We start from the raw sequence: 17,213 nt of genomic DNA, 5'->3' as shown, positions 1-17,213 counted from the left end.
CCGAAGACGAACACAGATAATTTAGTTGGTTTACCAGATGCAGATAATAGCACTCGCTCGTCCCTAGCAGTATACTACGAATATTTAAACAAGGGACACATTTATTTGTTAACAGCAGCTACCCTTCATTCTGTAAAATAAATCTTTAATAAGCCAAATAAAGGTGTTCAAAGTTGTTCGCTCACTTATATCTGGTGGTAATGTGGTCGGTGGAGGTGGCGGGCAGCCGTTACTGGCCAGCGTGGGCACCAGCGGTGTCCCAGGGGAGAAGGGAACCATGTCGAAGACATCTGTGGACTGGGGCTTCATGGAGATGCTCCCCGCCTGCATACAAAGCGGTGGAGATGGTTAACGTCGCCCTCAAGAGACCCGGATGTTCACAAACTACACGACTATTTTTGCACCAAAAAGCAAGAAGCAGAAGAAGAAGAAGAAGAAGCAGAATAGAGACAGAGGCAGGAAGTAACACGGCTTCAGGGACGGCGACAGAGACACAGGAAAAAGAAGAAAGCGTAGGGTGTTTACGCGAGGCCGCGGGATGCTGCATCCCTCGGGAGCTTTAGAAGGAAGGGGAGCGGGTTTGGCAGGCGGAGGAGTTAGTAGCCCGGAGGACAAGTTGGACTCCGGCGAGCTCATGGGAGTGAGCGTGACGGAGGAGATTTCCAGACAGGAGAGCGACGTGATGCTGTGACACCAGAAGAGAGAGGAGGGCCTCTGCAGCATGTACGCTTCGTTAGCCGCGTTTATGTGCAGCGGCTGAGAAAGAGAATCGCAGACAGAGAAACGAGCAGAGAGGGGGAAAATATTATTCAGAGCCTGCGGAGTGGCAAAAGGTGCGGGTAATTGCATTTGCAGCGGGCTGTCACGAGTGCTTGGCATTCGCCCCAATTAGATGGCCGACCTATCGCATTCCTCATCAGACCAATCAGGTGTGTAATTGCTTCGCTTCAGACACAGTTCAGACTCCCCCCTCGCCGCCGGGCTCCCTGGTAGGCCCGGTCGGTCCAAACTGAAGGCTGAGGGGCCGTGCATTTAATCACAGAGGCAGCATCGGCCCGACCCAGCTGTCCCCACAAATACTCGAAACACCTCCAACTTTAAATTTAGTCAACTTTTGCAATTAAAAGCCAGTGGAGGTTGTTGCTGATTCAGAACACTGCCAATCGCAGATTATCATCATTTTACATCGGTACGCAGTTTATAATTTGTGTGTAGATGCTGCAGGTAAATAAAAACGGAATCACACAACCTTTAAAATATAAAGTTCATGAGCTCTTAAACACACCTTTGTTCACTCAGCTGTTCCGGCTTCGGTCTGGATTAACGGCAGCATTTGGTGGCTAATATTCGCTAACTTTGGGTGATTACTGCAGCCAATATCATTGAGTCAGGTCACCGACTTCCACACTCATTGGCTGTATTACAGTTCACAGATTCACTTTAACGCGTTCAAATTGAGTACGTTACGCTGAGCGTGCGCGATATGTGTCGGTGCAGTCTGTTCTTACTGGCGGCACATGAGCGATCATCAGCTGTTCTTCGAGCTCCTGAAGTTGTTTCTTTAGCTCGGAGTTTTCTGTTTCCAGCTCTTGAATCTGCAAAAACACGCACACACACACAAAAAAAAGAGCATAAAATTATGAACAAAAACAACAAAAAAAGCTTTTACAGCACACTAAATGTATATTTCTAAGCTTATAATGACATGGAATCAAGTTAAAATTGCAAATAACATTTATTTTCTGACAGCGTTAAATTATATATATATATAAAAAAAACAACTGACAAATTAAGGTACTTTATTGCAACGCTGAAAAAAATGTAAGGATAAGAAGCGCCGTTAGCGACAGTCAGCTCACACAAAGATATTACAGGCACAAACACAACTGAACCAAAACCACCGTCTCCTGGTACACACCATAATCTCCCACAAATCCCCCTCATCAAAGTTCAATATCACTTTTGAATACGAGCCTATTGATGTCAACAACACCCATGAAACGATTTGACTTCCCTCCTTCTGCACATTATTCTCAGCCTGCAATCCATTAGTTCAAACAAAAGACTTACTGAACATCTTCAAGAACAATTAAATTCAAATAAAAGTAATTTCCTGAAACGGCTGGATCCTTTTAGCAAACAATACTCAGATCTGAGTTTTTTAGGGACTCATTTCAACCACAGATTAAACACTCAGGAATGAGTGTGGGACTGAATACAAATAACAACAACAACAACAACAACAATATCCTAAGTAATCTGTAAGAACACAGTGCATCCGGAAAGTATTCACAGCGCTTCACTTTTTCCACTTTTATTTATTTTTTAATAGATTTGTAAAAATTTCAAAACAACTTTTTCCATGTTATCATTATGGGGTGTTGTGTGTAGAATTTTGAGGGAAAAAAAATGAATTTAATCCATTTTAGAATAAGGCTGCAACATAACAAAATGTGGAAAAAGCAATGGAACAATTGTGATGACCATGAGATGTGATTGAAAGCTCTGAACAAAGCTCGAAGATAAACAATAATACGGGCTTGCTTTGTCAAACTATTTCCAGTCTGTTTGTAAAGATTGTCGTTCTCAAAGCCAATCATGGTTTAATTTTAGTTTAACTTAAAAAGAACCGCGTAACTTTTCCGAAGTAGCTGAAACACTAAATGGACGTTTTCTGAAGCAACACTTTAGAAACGACTACAAATGAAGCCGAAACACTTCCCGTCACCCATTTGGTCAAATTTATTACGAATGTCTTCATAAATCACCTTTTAAAGAGAAATCAGCGGAACGGCTCTCCGTTTTTCAGCAGGGTGTACAATAATTCAATTACAGACTGGCATCGGTAACAACAGAGCTTTCCCTCATTAATATTCATTACTGGCATTTTTATCAACACAGCTTAATTGTCCACACTGGATGATTTGAAACAATCAATAGAAAACGAGCGCTGCATTAATGAACGAAAACATCGATGTGTCAACGTGGCGGTGGTGGCACCAAGTTTTCAAATTAAAACTCTGGAGAGCGAACGAGCCGAGTCGGCAGTACGCGAGACGTACTCTTTTCTGTAGGCTCCCGATCTGTTTCCTGGTTTCCACGTCTTTGCCTCCGGACTCCAAGAACTTCTTGTAGGCCAAGTCGAAGGCCTGACCGATGGTTAGAGTTATCTCTTCCGCCTGAGGCACAAAGAAGAAACAGAGACTCTCAGTGTAGCTGTCGTTCACATTTGACCCGATCACCGGAGGTTAAACGACATAGACTACCATATTTACACAACGATGACGAATAATCAAATGTCAAAGCAGAAGACACGTACACATTTTTCACTGTCGAACACGTAGCAGAGGTGTTTGTTGGACTCCGAGTCTTTGCAGATGAAAGTAAAAATCCTTTTATCCGTCTTGTCATCGGCACAGAAGGATATCCTGTGTAACTGACAGTTATGCTGCACGTCCTGGAAAACAAACACAATCCATTTTTATTAGTTACCGCCTGCAAGCTGTCTGTTGCCACGAGAACTAGTGCAGTATTAATGCACCTGCCACAACAACACGATTCAAATCTTTTGGACTCACTTTCGTCTTGGGATCGAGTATCTTCACGCCGTAAATGGAGATCTGCAGTTCCACTTTGGGGGTCTTCTGTCCCTCCGACTTCTTGATGTGCCTCTGAAACTGCAGATCGGAGAAATTAAAGACCTCGCGGCTGATATTTCGCGAGCTAATCGCCATCTTTGTCTGTCTGCTGGCAGAGTAAAGTGGATTAATCAGTAGGTTTTTGTTTTGTTTCTTTCCCGTGGAAAACATCTGGACATGATCGCTAATGACTGCAGGGAGACTGAACAAAACCGTAAAATCCAAAACAATGAGCTAAATTACAAATCTGCAAAACTGAGAGAATATTAAATTGGCAAATAATTCCCTTTGCATTAATCCTTAGGACCAAACACTTTCGTATAAAAGAGTCATTTGGTTTATTGTTGATGTAAACATTTTTATCAGTGCAGCTCTAAAAAAGAAAAAAAAAAGTTGCATTTTGCACAACTTCAAGGTAAAATCGAAAGAGCTCCCACTCAGCAGGCGTTCTTGGGGAAAAAAAAGCTTTGAATTTTCTTGGGGAAATGTAATGATTAAGGTTACGTGTTGTACAGAAGAAATGAAATGTGTGATCCACTTAGCAGATTCCTCTTTTGAACTCTGCCAAAAACCGTTCAGGTCTTTCACAGTTTTGTTGCCAAGTGTTATAAAAACTATAAAAACTTGGCAGCGACTTTCGATCAATAACCAATGAAATCAAAAGGGTAGCGCTTGCTGGCAGTTTAGGAAGATGATGATGCACGAGGATTATTTCTGACATAAATACCCAATAATGAGCAAAAGATTTAGGCACTTCGGATGTTTACATTCATTCATCAGAGGCGTTGAGAAAAATTCATTTTGCAGCGTGACAGCGAGCTCAGATCTTATCGCCAGAGTCGTAAAGAACTAAAAGAGTCCCGCGACACACGGTCTGACCCCCACAAATCCCCGAGATCTTATCTTCATCCAGTCAGTCTGAGTTTAAGTGAGGAGACGGAAGCTTCTGAGACAACCTGAACAGTGGCAAGTTCTCCAAGCTCCTCAGAAGCAAACAACCTTTTAAACAGAGACAAGGCGTGCTGAGGAGAACTGATGTTGTTTGAAAGGTAAAGAGTAGCCACAACGAATACTAATATGATTTAGGTTTGTGTTATTGTTGCATTACACTTGGTAGGAAGTTACCTTATAAATCAATTCAAGTACTTTGTTTGCAGTCTTGATCTCCGTAAGAAGACATTTTTGTGGTTTTAAAAACCCCAAAACATTTTAACATAATTTGACATCTCTCTTAAGCTTCACCCTGCAGCTCCGCCAAGAACAGACTGTTTTGTGTGCGTGTCTTTAAAACGCAGTGATATCAATGACTCTCTCTTCTGATTGGCTCTCTTTTCTGAGTGACACATACACAGACAAATCACAGCTTTTCTTTAGTCTTGGAGCTTGCTAGCTCAGTGGAAGGGCCGCCCGGGCGTTTTCTTCTGCATAAAAAGTCAGGCAGTGGGCCATATGGAGAGTGGATATATGACATAAGCGCGAGTTTATGACATCACAAACTCAAGGAAGTCCAAACGACACAGTTGCTAAATACAGGCTGTGCGCATTTCTCCTTGGACTGAGCGTTCTGACACTTACAAAGTATTTACAAAACACTTGCACGTGTTTTATAATAAACACAAATTCTGAATTCATGCAATATGGGACCTATATATTTTCACATTACTAAACATAGGAATACATGTTCAAGTAGTATCAGCTATTGTATTTGCCAATGCGAAAACTTATGGAGACAGATAAAATGCCAGTGACTCTGCAATTCTTTCACAGTCTCTAACATTAGTACAGTAAACTGATATGTCGAATAAACTTTAAGTTATGCTTGCATACTTGAAGACATTTCATTTTCAGGTCCTGCAGACACAAACATGGCCAGACCCGAAGAGAGAACTATAAATGTGTGCTACAGGGAGATTTATCGAAGTCAAGTAAAAGCAGAAAGACATTTACAGAGTAACTGATAGAAGACTTCATGATTTGACCTAAACCAGAGACATATGCTTTCATGGCTGTCTCTCAAGTCTTTGTTCTGCAACACTTTTTTTTTTTTTTTTTTTTTTTTCCCCTGCACATGGAAGCATAGCTCAGCTTGGCTTCACTGCCAGTGTATCTGGGAGAGTAACCATGGAGCCTTAGTCAAAAACAGGCTTTGGAGATCAAATGTAATGTAACAATAGAGGTATGGGTTTGGGAAAACAAGCCTCCCCCTAAAAGTGGCCTCAAAGATCCAACTCTTGGCAGGAGAAGACAGAGAGGAGGCCAGCAGGCAGCGAGCAAAGCCACATTACCGAGAGGCTCTGAGAAAGAGGGATCGCCTGGGTGGTGGTGGTGGTGGCTGTTCCCATGCTTTTAAAGGTTTGGTTAAATGTCAGCAGTGCTGTGGACTACGTGTCCTGAAAGGAGGTCCGGTTAATTGCCATTCACAGAGCGAGTTTGGTGGAACGGTGTCGTTAATCTGACCTAAACCGTAAAACCTAAAAACAAATAAAGCCGCTTGTCAGTGATTTTTTTTTTCTCCAAAATGACCCACTGAGTACTTTCCTGGTTAAACACAACCAATATTGACTCGTAAAAACACGAATGAAACATAAAGTCTGTGGTGCAAAACTCAAACACTGACGTTGGTATGAGAGCAGAACTTAAAGTTGTTTTTTGTTGCACGGTAATCTTAAAACTGCACTAATCAATATGTTTATATTAAGCATTGATGTATGTGTAATGGGATAGACGTCACTCACTATGGCAAACCAATGGGAAAAAAAAAAAAAAATCCCCATTTGAGTTCTATATGTTTAGTGTCTTTCAGCACGTTGTTTTGGTTTTATGTTTTCGATTCGGTCTCTCTGCTCTGAATGGTGTCATTTCCAGACAAGTTGTGAAACAGCCCATGATTAGCTACCTGCCCAGACACCAAACGACAGTAAGACTTAGTGCAACATTTCAGCATTAGCATCCATTGGACCGTGTTCCTTTGGCCACCTGACAAATGTAAGTCCAATAGATTACACTGTTTTGGTCTCCTGAGGGAAATATCTGGCTCTTAAGCTGCCAAATGCTCCATTATGTTCACGAGCTTGATGCTAACTGTGTCGCTACAACCCTTAATTACAACCACAAGAGAGAAAATACAAACAAAACCCAATGAGCTAATGGACAATAAAATAACATAATGTTTCGCGATAATCCTCTGAGGAAAGTACCTTTCACGTTACATACAGTATGCAGTAATTGAAACCCTATTTAAACCAAGATATGATTACTGCAGCTTTAATTAATGCGTTGTTTCCGTACAGGCATTGCACGCTTATGTGTTTACCGGAGAGTTGAAGTAAAGCTAACTGTGGATTTTTGTCTCTAATTTCTGACAGTACGAGGAAACTGCACTTTGGGATCTAAACTGCAGGTTTCTTGGCAGATGAATATTTTGCTTTATTGAACTTTACATCCACTCGGGGGAAGGTTGATTCGAGCAAACTGCTGTGCTTATCCAGCAGTTACAGGCACCTGCACTCAGGAGCTGCAAAACTCCAAGGGCACCTTGCCGGTAACGGACGAGGGAGGGGAGGGTTGGTTTGTCACTCACTCCCCCCCACCCCCCTCCCCCATCACCACCCGACCCGCACCGTACCTCCCTTCCTTATCCCATCTGGTCACTCGAGAACACTTTCCCTATCCTTTAGGCTGCAGCTTATTCCTAGGACTGGCTTTACCTTCAGCTTTCTGACGGCGTCCTTTACGACTTCGGTGCCTTTCGGGGCTTCGACTTCTGTGTTTCCAAGGAACTGAAGAGAGAACAGAAAAAAAGATTTGCATTTATGATGTGATAGCCACACAATAAAGACAATACAGAGCATACAGTGCTTCCCCTACCATCGTCTCGGGAAACAAAGTAAGAAACCAAGTACGAAGGTACTCATAGAACTGCGGTTGCGTCCAGCAACTACTGTTCGTTTACTTCCCGTTTTCAGCTCAGTATACAGTCGCTCGTGCATTTTTCTGTCACTGAAAGTCGCGATAATTTGTCTGCTGCGTGTCTGTGCCAAAGTTATCTGCCGAGGGGAAATGCTGGTTTCTAAGTAAGTGTTTAGTGCAGTAAATTACACGAAGAAAAGCAAGAAAGCAATGATAGGAAGAGTTATTTGGAAGTGTTCTTTTGATTGGACAAACACTGGACCAAGTAGTATTTCATAAACGGTGGAATTTATTTTGGTTGGTGTGAATAAAGAAGCGTTTTCTACCAGTATAAAGATTGAACTTTGTACATTAGTATTCTGATCACAGTTAACATTTGAGCCACTAAAAGGTATTTGTTACTCTAAGTTCAATGTAAATATATTAAATATTTAATAATTAAATGTAGATAACGTGTGTCAACAGACTAGAGGCACGAATACGTCCTCTTCTTAGTCATCTTGCACTTGCACTGATGTACCAACATGTATGTCTTTTACATGTTCACACACACACACACACACACACACACACACACACACACACACACACACACACACACACACACACACACACACACACACACAGGAGTCACTTCTGCTGCTGTCCAACAGATGGAGCCATTAACCTTTGTGCATGAACATCCAGCTTCTTTTTTTTTCTTTCCGTCTGTTAGCAGCACTTGTAATTGTTCCAGTCTCTCTGTCTCTGTCTCTCTCACACACACACACACACACACACACACACACACACACACACACACACACACACACACACACTACTTCATCACCTCCTGAGCTTAATGTGTGGAGCCTGTTCCAATATCAGACTTCATAAACAACTGGTGTCAGCCCCCTTAAAGGTTGGCAAAAACAAAATAACAATGTGTCCCAGTGGAACGCAGCAAACAGCTCAGACAGACGTGGATTGTCTCCAAAACGCAGTCAAATCCGAGTGCAGCACTCAACGACCTCGCTGTGCTGATGTCCATCTAACCTCGGGGTGTGCTTTGCAGACTGCTGTCTGCTGTCCCCTTAATAATGTCGGGGTGATGCTGTTATCCCACTGACGCTTAGGGCATTCACTGATTTCCAACATTAGTTTTTAAGAGCAGAGATTTATTTTATTCCAGAAATAAATAAAACAAAAATTGAAGTCTAACAGAAATTACATAAAGAGAGCTGCATCTAATTAAATCTGCAACGTGGATCCTTCAACTTCCTTCCACTCGCCGACAAACTGGTGCTTATCAACGGTGCCAGAAAAACAGATCGAGGCTTAATATGAAAGTGTCAGCATTCTGTGCAGCGGTGTGACAAATGTACTCCGCACACGCACGCACACACGCACACGCACGCGCGCACGCACGCACGCACAAACGGTCATGCCTACACAACTGTCGGCTGACAGATGCCCAGAAATAGAAAAAAGGGGAAGCACTTGTTCCTGACCAGCGCGTTCTGGGCTGCGACTGGGGAGGTTTCACGAGGCGAACAGAGCACGGAGGCTCATCCATCACCCGGGGCGCACAATCTGCAAACGAACCACTCCTCCTGCCCTGCCTCCCCCCCACACACACACACACGCGCCCGCCAAGGGGAGTCTTGCTGTCAAAACGCGCACCCACAGGTTTCAACCTTGTGGCAGGTCTGAAAAGTTCATTGAAATGACACAACGAGCAGAGTTTTCACCTCGCCGTCTGTGCAGCGCTTTTTGGGGGATTTTCTTTCTTCTTCAGCTTTATAAAAGGCCAGCGTCTGCGTTGTGTCTAATTTAAGAGACTTCCGAATGTGAGACGATGGTTGATGACAGCGACAGCGGTCTCTGCAGCTCTGAAGTTCACCTCGCAACGTTTTCTCCTCTCCGCATCCAACAAGTCAATAGCACTTTGGATCCGAGCCCAAAAAAAAGTGGCCGAGCATCGAAACAGACGCTGACTGGGGCTTTTGCTGTCAACTCATAAGAACATAAAGATAATCAAATTCAGAGCAAAATACTGAGAAATACGGGCTGTTGTTGTGACAGGATGACAACATAACTGCAGTAATATAAACTGTGCAATGTAGGTTGGAAGAAGTATTGGCAGGTTCCTAATACATATGTGGACCTTAAGTATCAATCAAAGCTCCAGTACTTTTCATTGATTAATCTGTGGATTATTTTCTCGATTGTTTTGTCTCTCGTCTCTCGGGAAATAGAAAAGAAAGCTTGTTATGTTTTCCAACATTTCAAGGGAATTTCTTATCAAATGAGCATTTTTAATTGAACAAACTGTCTAAAGCATAAAGATATTCAGTTTATTGCAGAAAATGACAAAGAAAAAGCAGCAAATTGTCACATTTGAGAAGCTGACTTCAGAGAGTTGTAGACATTTTTGCTTGAAAAATAACTAAAAGTTGTGAAAATAGTTTGTCTGTCAATCAGCTGATCAATGAATCAACTTATTGAAGCAGTGAAACAAAACGGCAGCAACCCAGACAATCTAATTTAAATTTAATGGAAGGGGGAGTTTGATTTATTCATTTACGTGTTTCATTAGACTTTTGACAAGTTTGACTCAAAATTGAACTGTTCTTTTAAGGAAATGTCTCCCATAAATCAAACTGTTTATGGACTCTAGTTAAATTAATTAACTAAAAGTAATTAGCTAAATGTATTTACAAGAACTTTCCGGGAAATATCTGTAAACATGAATATGTAAAATAAAACATTTAGAGCTTAATAATGTGTTGACTGATTGTCATAAAATTAATCAGCAACTAACAACTTTAATAATCAAGTAATCATTTCAGTAAAAAAAAAAATAAGCACTCATGCCAAACTTTCAACCTCCTACTGTAGAGATTTGCAACAATTTAATATTTTATGGTTTTGCACTGCTGGTCTGAAAAATGAACAATCTTAGAGTGTCACTTTGGGCTCAGACAAATTATAATGAGCCTATTTCACTGTATTAACAACAATTGTTTGATTACATGGGAAAATAATCAGAAGAATAATCATGTAAATAAAATAATCAGAATAAATTACAAGAAAAAAGCAAGAAAACAGAGAAAACCCAACTGCAATGTTCTTATTAACAGCTCCAACTCTGATTTCCAATACTGTTGCCTCACAAATTATATTTTATCTCCAGGTTTAAGGTCGAGAGAGCCTCGATTCAAACCTTTGAGATTGAAGGAGTAAACTGCTTTCTAGTGACATCAAATAAAAATGATTGCGGACAGATGGTTTTGTGACCTTGTTGAATCGATGGGAAAATAAAATTCCTTTTTTTTTTTTTAGGGTAAAAGAGAAATCCCTCTCTGCTCTAATGAGCCAGGAGACTCTCCAGTGAATTGCTAACTGAGCTTATCGTGAGCACTTTAAACCGGGGGAGAAAAAGGCCAAGCACACTCTCAGCACTCCGGCTGTCCCACTCCCTCTAATTCCTCCAGTGATGAGCGGTTTACTCAGATCTCAGCAAATTTAACCAGACATGAGACTCATCAGTGGAAGCTGACAATAAGCGGAGAGTGCGGGAACTGACGATCTGCTTTGATTCCAGAGACGTGTCCTCCTGCTTCTATGCAGGAAGGGAGCTTCAGCAATTTGGGGGACGAGGTAGCTTCTGGAGTCGCACCTCCGTTCCAGCGATGCATTTCTGAAGCACCGGATGAAGGATGACAGATTTCGTGCCTCGTAGGAGAGAAAATCTTTGTCGAAATGAGGCAGAAAAGGAGCCTGACAGGAAAATTCTTCCCCCAAGAGGGACCGTCCTCCTTCAAGAGGTGTTTGTTGGATTTTCTTAGCATTTTGTAACAGACCAGTCAATACGAAGAGAGACGCTTCATTTTAAAGTTATTCTCGCATCAGGACCAGAAGGTTTTTTTTTTCTGGTTTTGACAGAAGCATGAGTCACTTTACATAAGCATCCCCCAGCTCACACACACACACACACTCATTAAAGAATAAACAAATCAAGAAGGCTAAAACACACAGAGAATTTTGACAAGCCGGAGTACGGAGTCGAGTCAGGAGAAATGCATTGTGGGACATATGGACTGAGAGGCTGGATTGGTATGATTAGAGGGAACAAATGCACGAAAAAGGTGGGAGCCACAAAAGGGAGGATTTGGCTTTTAACTCTGTTCCTTTCACTGTAAAAGCCTCCCAACATTTTTTATTTTACACTCACGCTGTTCTCATACAAGTCGTTGAAATGCAGCAGGCTGACGGCGATACCTACCTTAGCATTGTAGGGGATGTAATGCTTGGCCAGAGCCTCCGGGGTGTGCATCCAGGATTTATCTGAAACGATACAAACAGCTCTGTCAAGTACGGCCTTCAGCGTAGTCAGGCAGAGGTACAACTAGATAAATAAGTCGTTAAATCTCCCACAAGTGAATATTATACAACAAAACGCAATCAAAAAAAGAAGAGTGAGCTGAATTTAAGAGAGGGAAATATGTATGAACCAGGCAGCCTCCACAGGATGCAATGCTTTCCTTCTCAGCAACTTGTCGGAGAATAGTTCCATAACATCGAGGAAAAATAAGAAAAGGAAAAGGAAGGAAAAAAAAAAAAAGGAACATTCCACTCAAACAGCACAGAGTCAAACCAAAGCAGCGTGTTAAAGTAATGTCCATTAAAATAAAGTCTCCTTTATATCTATAATTAGCCCCGCTCACTTACTGTGTAATCTACTCAGCCTCCTCAGGCCACACCCCCTTCACTCCCGCATCATCACATTTAAATCATTCTGCAGCACACGTATTCCACATGTGGAAGTTTCCGAGTTCAACCACAGTCCACCACCACAGATCTGTTGGTCCAGCAGCTGAACTCCAGCAGTTGGGGGTTAAAGGCCTCTTTCAGGGGCAAAACAATGGCTCCGATGAGGTTGATTTGTTTAGAAGATAATCGACCCTGTGATCCAGTAGTTACAGAGCCAGTTCTTAAAATGTCCGCAGACTAAACGCAAAGCGAATTCTTTTCAGACGCTGCACTGAATTCAAAGTAAATGCAAAGACTTGGATGGAAACAGGCGTAAACGTGTTCAACAGACGGAGTGAATTTAGGCGAAGATGCATCGTGGCAAATTGATTCGCATGAGACAAAAACGTGTGTGCTTGTAACCAGGGTTACATCGAGATGCCGCATATAACACTTATAAAGGACAGAAGATGGGGACACACGTGGTCGGAGGACGCATCGCTGGCTAGCCAGACCTCAGGTCTGTGTGGTCCGTGCGTCGGCAGCTTGTGGACCACAAACATGGAAGTCGTCATCTTGATTCTTATTCATTTTCAGGTATGACAGAATAAAAATTTAAATCTCAATTTCTGCCGCTACCTTTCCAGTGTTAACTTGTAAGTCAACTGGTCAACTTTTTAATCTATCTATCCTTTGTTTGGTTGATAATAACCAGTAGCAGTGAACATGGCTTTTTGAAGGCACTTTTATTTTTAATCAACACTGTGCAGGTGTTTTGTCTCTAAAGTGTCCCCGTGTTGGTAACTGCATTTCTGAACAGTTAGTTGGTCTGTAACTTTGAGTGATGCCCTATTCATGGAGTTATTTAGACCAAGCATCTTTTCATCAGAACCTTAATATTTTCATTCTACATTACAAGCCTTTCAAACTTAAAAAGGTCTCCTCGCACAAACACACTCTTCTGGACTGACTGCAGTGACGATCAACAGAAGCAATAATCTATGTTTAACGATTTGCGCTGTAATGCAAGTATAATTCTGGGCAAATTAGCACACATTGCACAAAGATAACGACTTAAAAATTCGCCCTGGAGACGGTATTTGAAGATTAGACGATCGCAAAGAAAGCTGCGGTTCAGAGATCATGACGGGTCACTGACAGCCCGATCCGAAGCATCCCATTATGCCGTTTTCGTAATCATCCGCTGATTAAGGATTCTTTTTTCGCTCTTCATTTCCCATTCATAAACAGCTCATTGCACCGTTAATGAATCTCGTGACAAAAGATGCATGACTGTGACCTTGGGGCGCTCGACTCCTGCAGGTCGTTTGCGTTAATCAAGACTTTGCAAAGTGCGAAGCAACTTCACCGTGTCCTCTGCACGAGTATGCTAATGACTTTGTTTACATTGATGTTGTTGGCTAAGTGGCTAAGTGTCTTTTCTAATTAGCGTTAATTTGTTACCCCGCATTTGCGTAATTGTCTTGCTTGTGGTTTGCTAATGTACGACATTATTCACGAGGAAACCGAGAGGCAAACATGGAAATCATTTTGATGGCAAGAAGTGAACAAATTAACATAAACAACCACGCTGGTGGTTTTTGTGAGTTTGTTTTGACTTTTCTAACACTCCAAGGTGAGCATTTCCCACATTTAAACTGTCCTCCTTCTAACTCTACCGAACAGCTGGGCAATGAGATTAAAGCCGCTCGCACCTCGCAAACATCCCCTTCAAAGAGCAATTCATTTCCAAGCGGGACTCTTGATGGAGGGATGATGCATCTCTTGTCTTACTTTTACAGCCGGGGAGGCTAAGAAACTGTAAATTCCAAGAAGAGGAGAGGTGGTGAGCGCTGACGCAGCGGCATGGCAGGTAGAGGCCGACATTTCTTTAAGGCGTCAGCACACACTGTTCTGAGTAAAGGAGGGGACGAGGTGGGGCATTCGTCTCCGTCGCTCTTCGCAGCGTAAAAATGGCAACTACGTGAGCGCGACAAAAAAGTGGCGAAAGCGACGTCCGGGGGTCGCTCGAAGGGGAGATTAAGTGTTTGGGCGTGAGGAAGAGTCGTGTGAAGGTCGCTCTGCGTGTTGGATGAAGACGAGGGGGGGAATTCAAAGGGGCGACAGCCGGAGAAGTGTCAAACGCCCCTCTGTCACGCCGTCATGTACTTTTCTCTGGAGACGGGTTCGGTATTGTGCAGAACGATTCGGGACGTGTGGCAGCAGAAAGGTCACAAGTCCTTCATGCATGCTGCACTGAAGCAGCGACTGTTAGCGGCCGTAGCTGTCGTCATGTTTGTCATGTCACATTACAGGTCCGGCTTTTCTGAAAACGGGTGTTTTATAACTTTTCATCACCTGCTGAATGCAAAACATGAAGTTAATTGCTCTATAAATACACTGAAGTGTACAAAAGCTGGTGAAAAGTATATATAAAAAAAATAAGTAAGCAACACTGCTTTGGAGTCCTGTGCTGTGTTGGCGTACTTGCGTACTAACACTCAGTATTTTGAGTGCATAAGTGCTTTCAAACTGTTAAGTACAGAAACATGCAGTGAGGCACGATGCATGACTGCATCGTGGACTACTTACAAGTACCAGGATGATGCACTTAAAACGGTCCAAAAAATACATGACAAATGCTGGAAAACTTTCCACCCTAAACGGTCGCCATCTTGCTGACGAAGAGGAAGGAGCGGGGTCACAGGCGTAAAGGATTTTCGTAAGTAGTCCTGACATGTAAGAGCACTATTTGTTAGCGTACGAATGGAAGTTTGTCATTTGGACAAGTTGCAAGTATAGTAAATTGCAACACCTCGACCCAAAAGTTGCCCATTTTGCTCCACAACACTTGGCTCTTGTTTTTTGAAACTGCACCTTGTTGACAATCTGACCCGATATATTGGCAAGTCTGTGGACTAGTGCCTAAAATACTTCCCACACAGTTATAAATGGTTAATCATTTGGCTTGAGGGGGAAAAAAAAAGAAACAAAAGCTACCGCTAGTTCATTCCTAAGAAATGCAAATGAAATAAAGCTTTGAAGAAGCGATGGTCCTTATCTGCCTCAACTGCAGATTATACAAATGATGCAAAACAAAAGAGCAAAAGTTCACTGCGTTTTGAACTGTCTCAGCCCCCGGCAATGGAGCCTTCAGGATGTTCATTATAAAATTAACAAGAAATTTTAACGAGCAAAAGCATTTTAATTTGGGACACTGGAAGAAAAATAATAAAGAAAGAGACAGTTGGGCATATTGTGGTAATCTGTGGAGTTATTGGTGGTTTGAGCTATTAGACCTTTATCGAAACAATCTCTCCTTATCTACAAGCTAACAGCTGTATTCTGCTGTAGCTCATGAATTTATATCTCACTTTCAACTGTGAATTCAGGTACTGAGATGATAAAAGGTGTCCATGTCAATGCAACCACGGAAAACAAGCACTCTACTTATTACCGCACCGTGAGTAAAGTAGAGAAGAAAAAAATGGCCAACAAGAAGTTTTCAAAGTCAAGATATACAGCAAGGACCTTTGTTATCAGAGCAGCTGGAAGTTTGGAAACGTGTTTGGCAACCTTCAAATTAACTATCAAATTAAAACCACTTTTTGTCTCATGTCTGTATTTACATAGTTACATTAATTGTGGTCAATTGTCCCCCATATTACAGTATGCACCATATGCAATGCAAATAAAAGTTTCTATTACAGGGTTCCCACTCTAAGTCAAATGTCAAATTCCCTGAAATTCATTGACTAAAAAGCTGAAATTCCATGACCTGTAATGAACCGAAAAACATGCAGCCGTTTTGCTGAGCAGACAAGAACATTATTTCTGTTAAAAACGAGCTGCCACATGCCCCTCCTGTTGCTCAGATATTCAAATAAATGAAATGTCTAAAATACTGGTCGCAAGGCAAATAATTTATCTAACAATAACGCGAATGAGCTCGCAACCTAACAAGCTATATTGTAAATTTTTGTCAGTGACTGATGGTACCAAACAAACACACCGACAATAACCAGCTAACTAACGTTATAGCTACATACATGGAAAATATTACATTTTGATAAATGGCAACTGAAATTAAAACATGCTAACAAAATTCCCTGATATTCCATAGAAAAAATGGGAAAATTCCCAGACTTTCCCTGTCTGGAAAAGAGTTTTTAAAATTCCCTTAAATTCCCTGACCCGTGGGAAACCTGCTTTTATTAATTATGATACAACAATAGCAGTCATGGGTCAAACATTGCCTTTACTAAACTACTAAACTCCTTTTATGAAGTACTGTGGTCCCAGAAAACTCTCTTTAATATTCTCCAAGCTCGCTCTTTGCCTTTTTGAGCTTAAGTGCTGCACTGTAAGTGCACAGTGTTTTGTACAGGGCCCCGAGAAGTGGGGAGGCAATAGACTAATTCACTGCAGTGCTCAATCAATGACACACAATGAATTTGCTGGGTATGCACAGTTCTCCATCATGCAGAAGACAACTTCGAATGGGCGCCGAGCAGAATGCGCCTAAACCACAACGTCTACACAGGACTAGCAGGAAGGTGTTACTGTGAGATAAAGAATTAGAAAGTTTAAACTCAACTACTACTGTCTGGAGACGCAATTAAAGAAGTCAGTAGTGAAAAAGGTAAAAAGGCGGTGCAAAACGTTGCAATCGCGTAGAAATGGGGACATTTTCTCCTTCGAGAGCAAACCACTTGAGGTTTTGTCTCCATCGAATTCGGTACATTTGAGGAATGGGACAATAAAATGTTACAAGCTCCCTGCAATTTAATGCAACTCAAAACGATAACAGAAGCTCTTTGCGGGTGAACGCTGAACATTACAAGGCGAACGGTGGTTTATTATTGCGGGGCTGCTGTATTGGAGTAAATTACACTGTACAAACGTTGGCGATTTTTGTGTCACGTCGCTGTA

The 17,213-nt window shown here is 42.0% G+C and overlaps 1 protein-coding gene across 5 annotated transcripts in view; it reads right to left on the bottom strand.

Annotated features, from left to right (window-relative positions):
• The window catches only part of gulp1a (GULP PTB domain containing engulfment adaptor 1a), an 82,982-nt gene that overhangs the window by 4,978 nt on the left and 60,791 nt on the right, over positions 1–17,213 (bottom strand). For 4 of the 5 annotated variants that reach the window (XM_069154848.1, XM_069154847.1, XM_069154846.1 and 1 more), the window contains 8 exons: positions 11,815–11,876; positions 7,346–7,417; positions 3,579–3,677; positions 3,320–3,457; positions 3,063–3,179; positions 1,509–1,595; positions 526–756; positions 186–324 (listed from right to left, as the gene is read on the bottom strand). In XM_069154848.1, the coding sequence (XP_069010949.1) occupies positions 186–324; positions 526–756; positions 1,509–1,595; positions 3,063–3,179; positions 3,320–3,457; positions 3,579–3,677; positions 7,346–7,417; positions 11,815–11,876 (945 nt within the window). The remainder of the gene's footprint in view (positions 1–185; positions 325–525; positions 757–1,508; positions 1,596–3,062; positions 3,180–3,319; positions 3,458–3,578; positions 3,678–7,345; positions 7,418–11,814; positions 11,877–17,213) is intronic. The other variant, XM_069154850.1, reaches the window with a different exon arrangement.

This window comes from Embiotoca jacksoni, unplaced genomic scaffold, assembly GCF_022577435.1.
Source record: "Embiotoca jacksoni isolate LCO1_2020_lvr unplaced genomic scaffold, fEmbJac1.0.p SCAF_2, whole genome shotgun sequence".
NCBI classification, from domain to species: Eukaryota; Metazoa; Chordata; class Actinopteri; family Embiotocidae; genus Embiotoca; species Embiotoca jacksoni.
The sequence above is the reverse complement of the archived record's forward strand: the minus strand, read 5'-3'. Positions and strand labels throughout refer to the sequence as shown.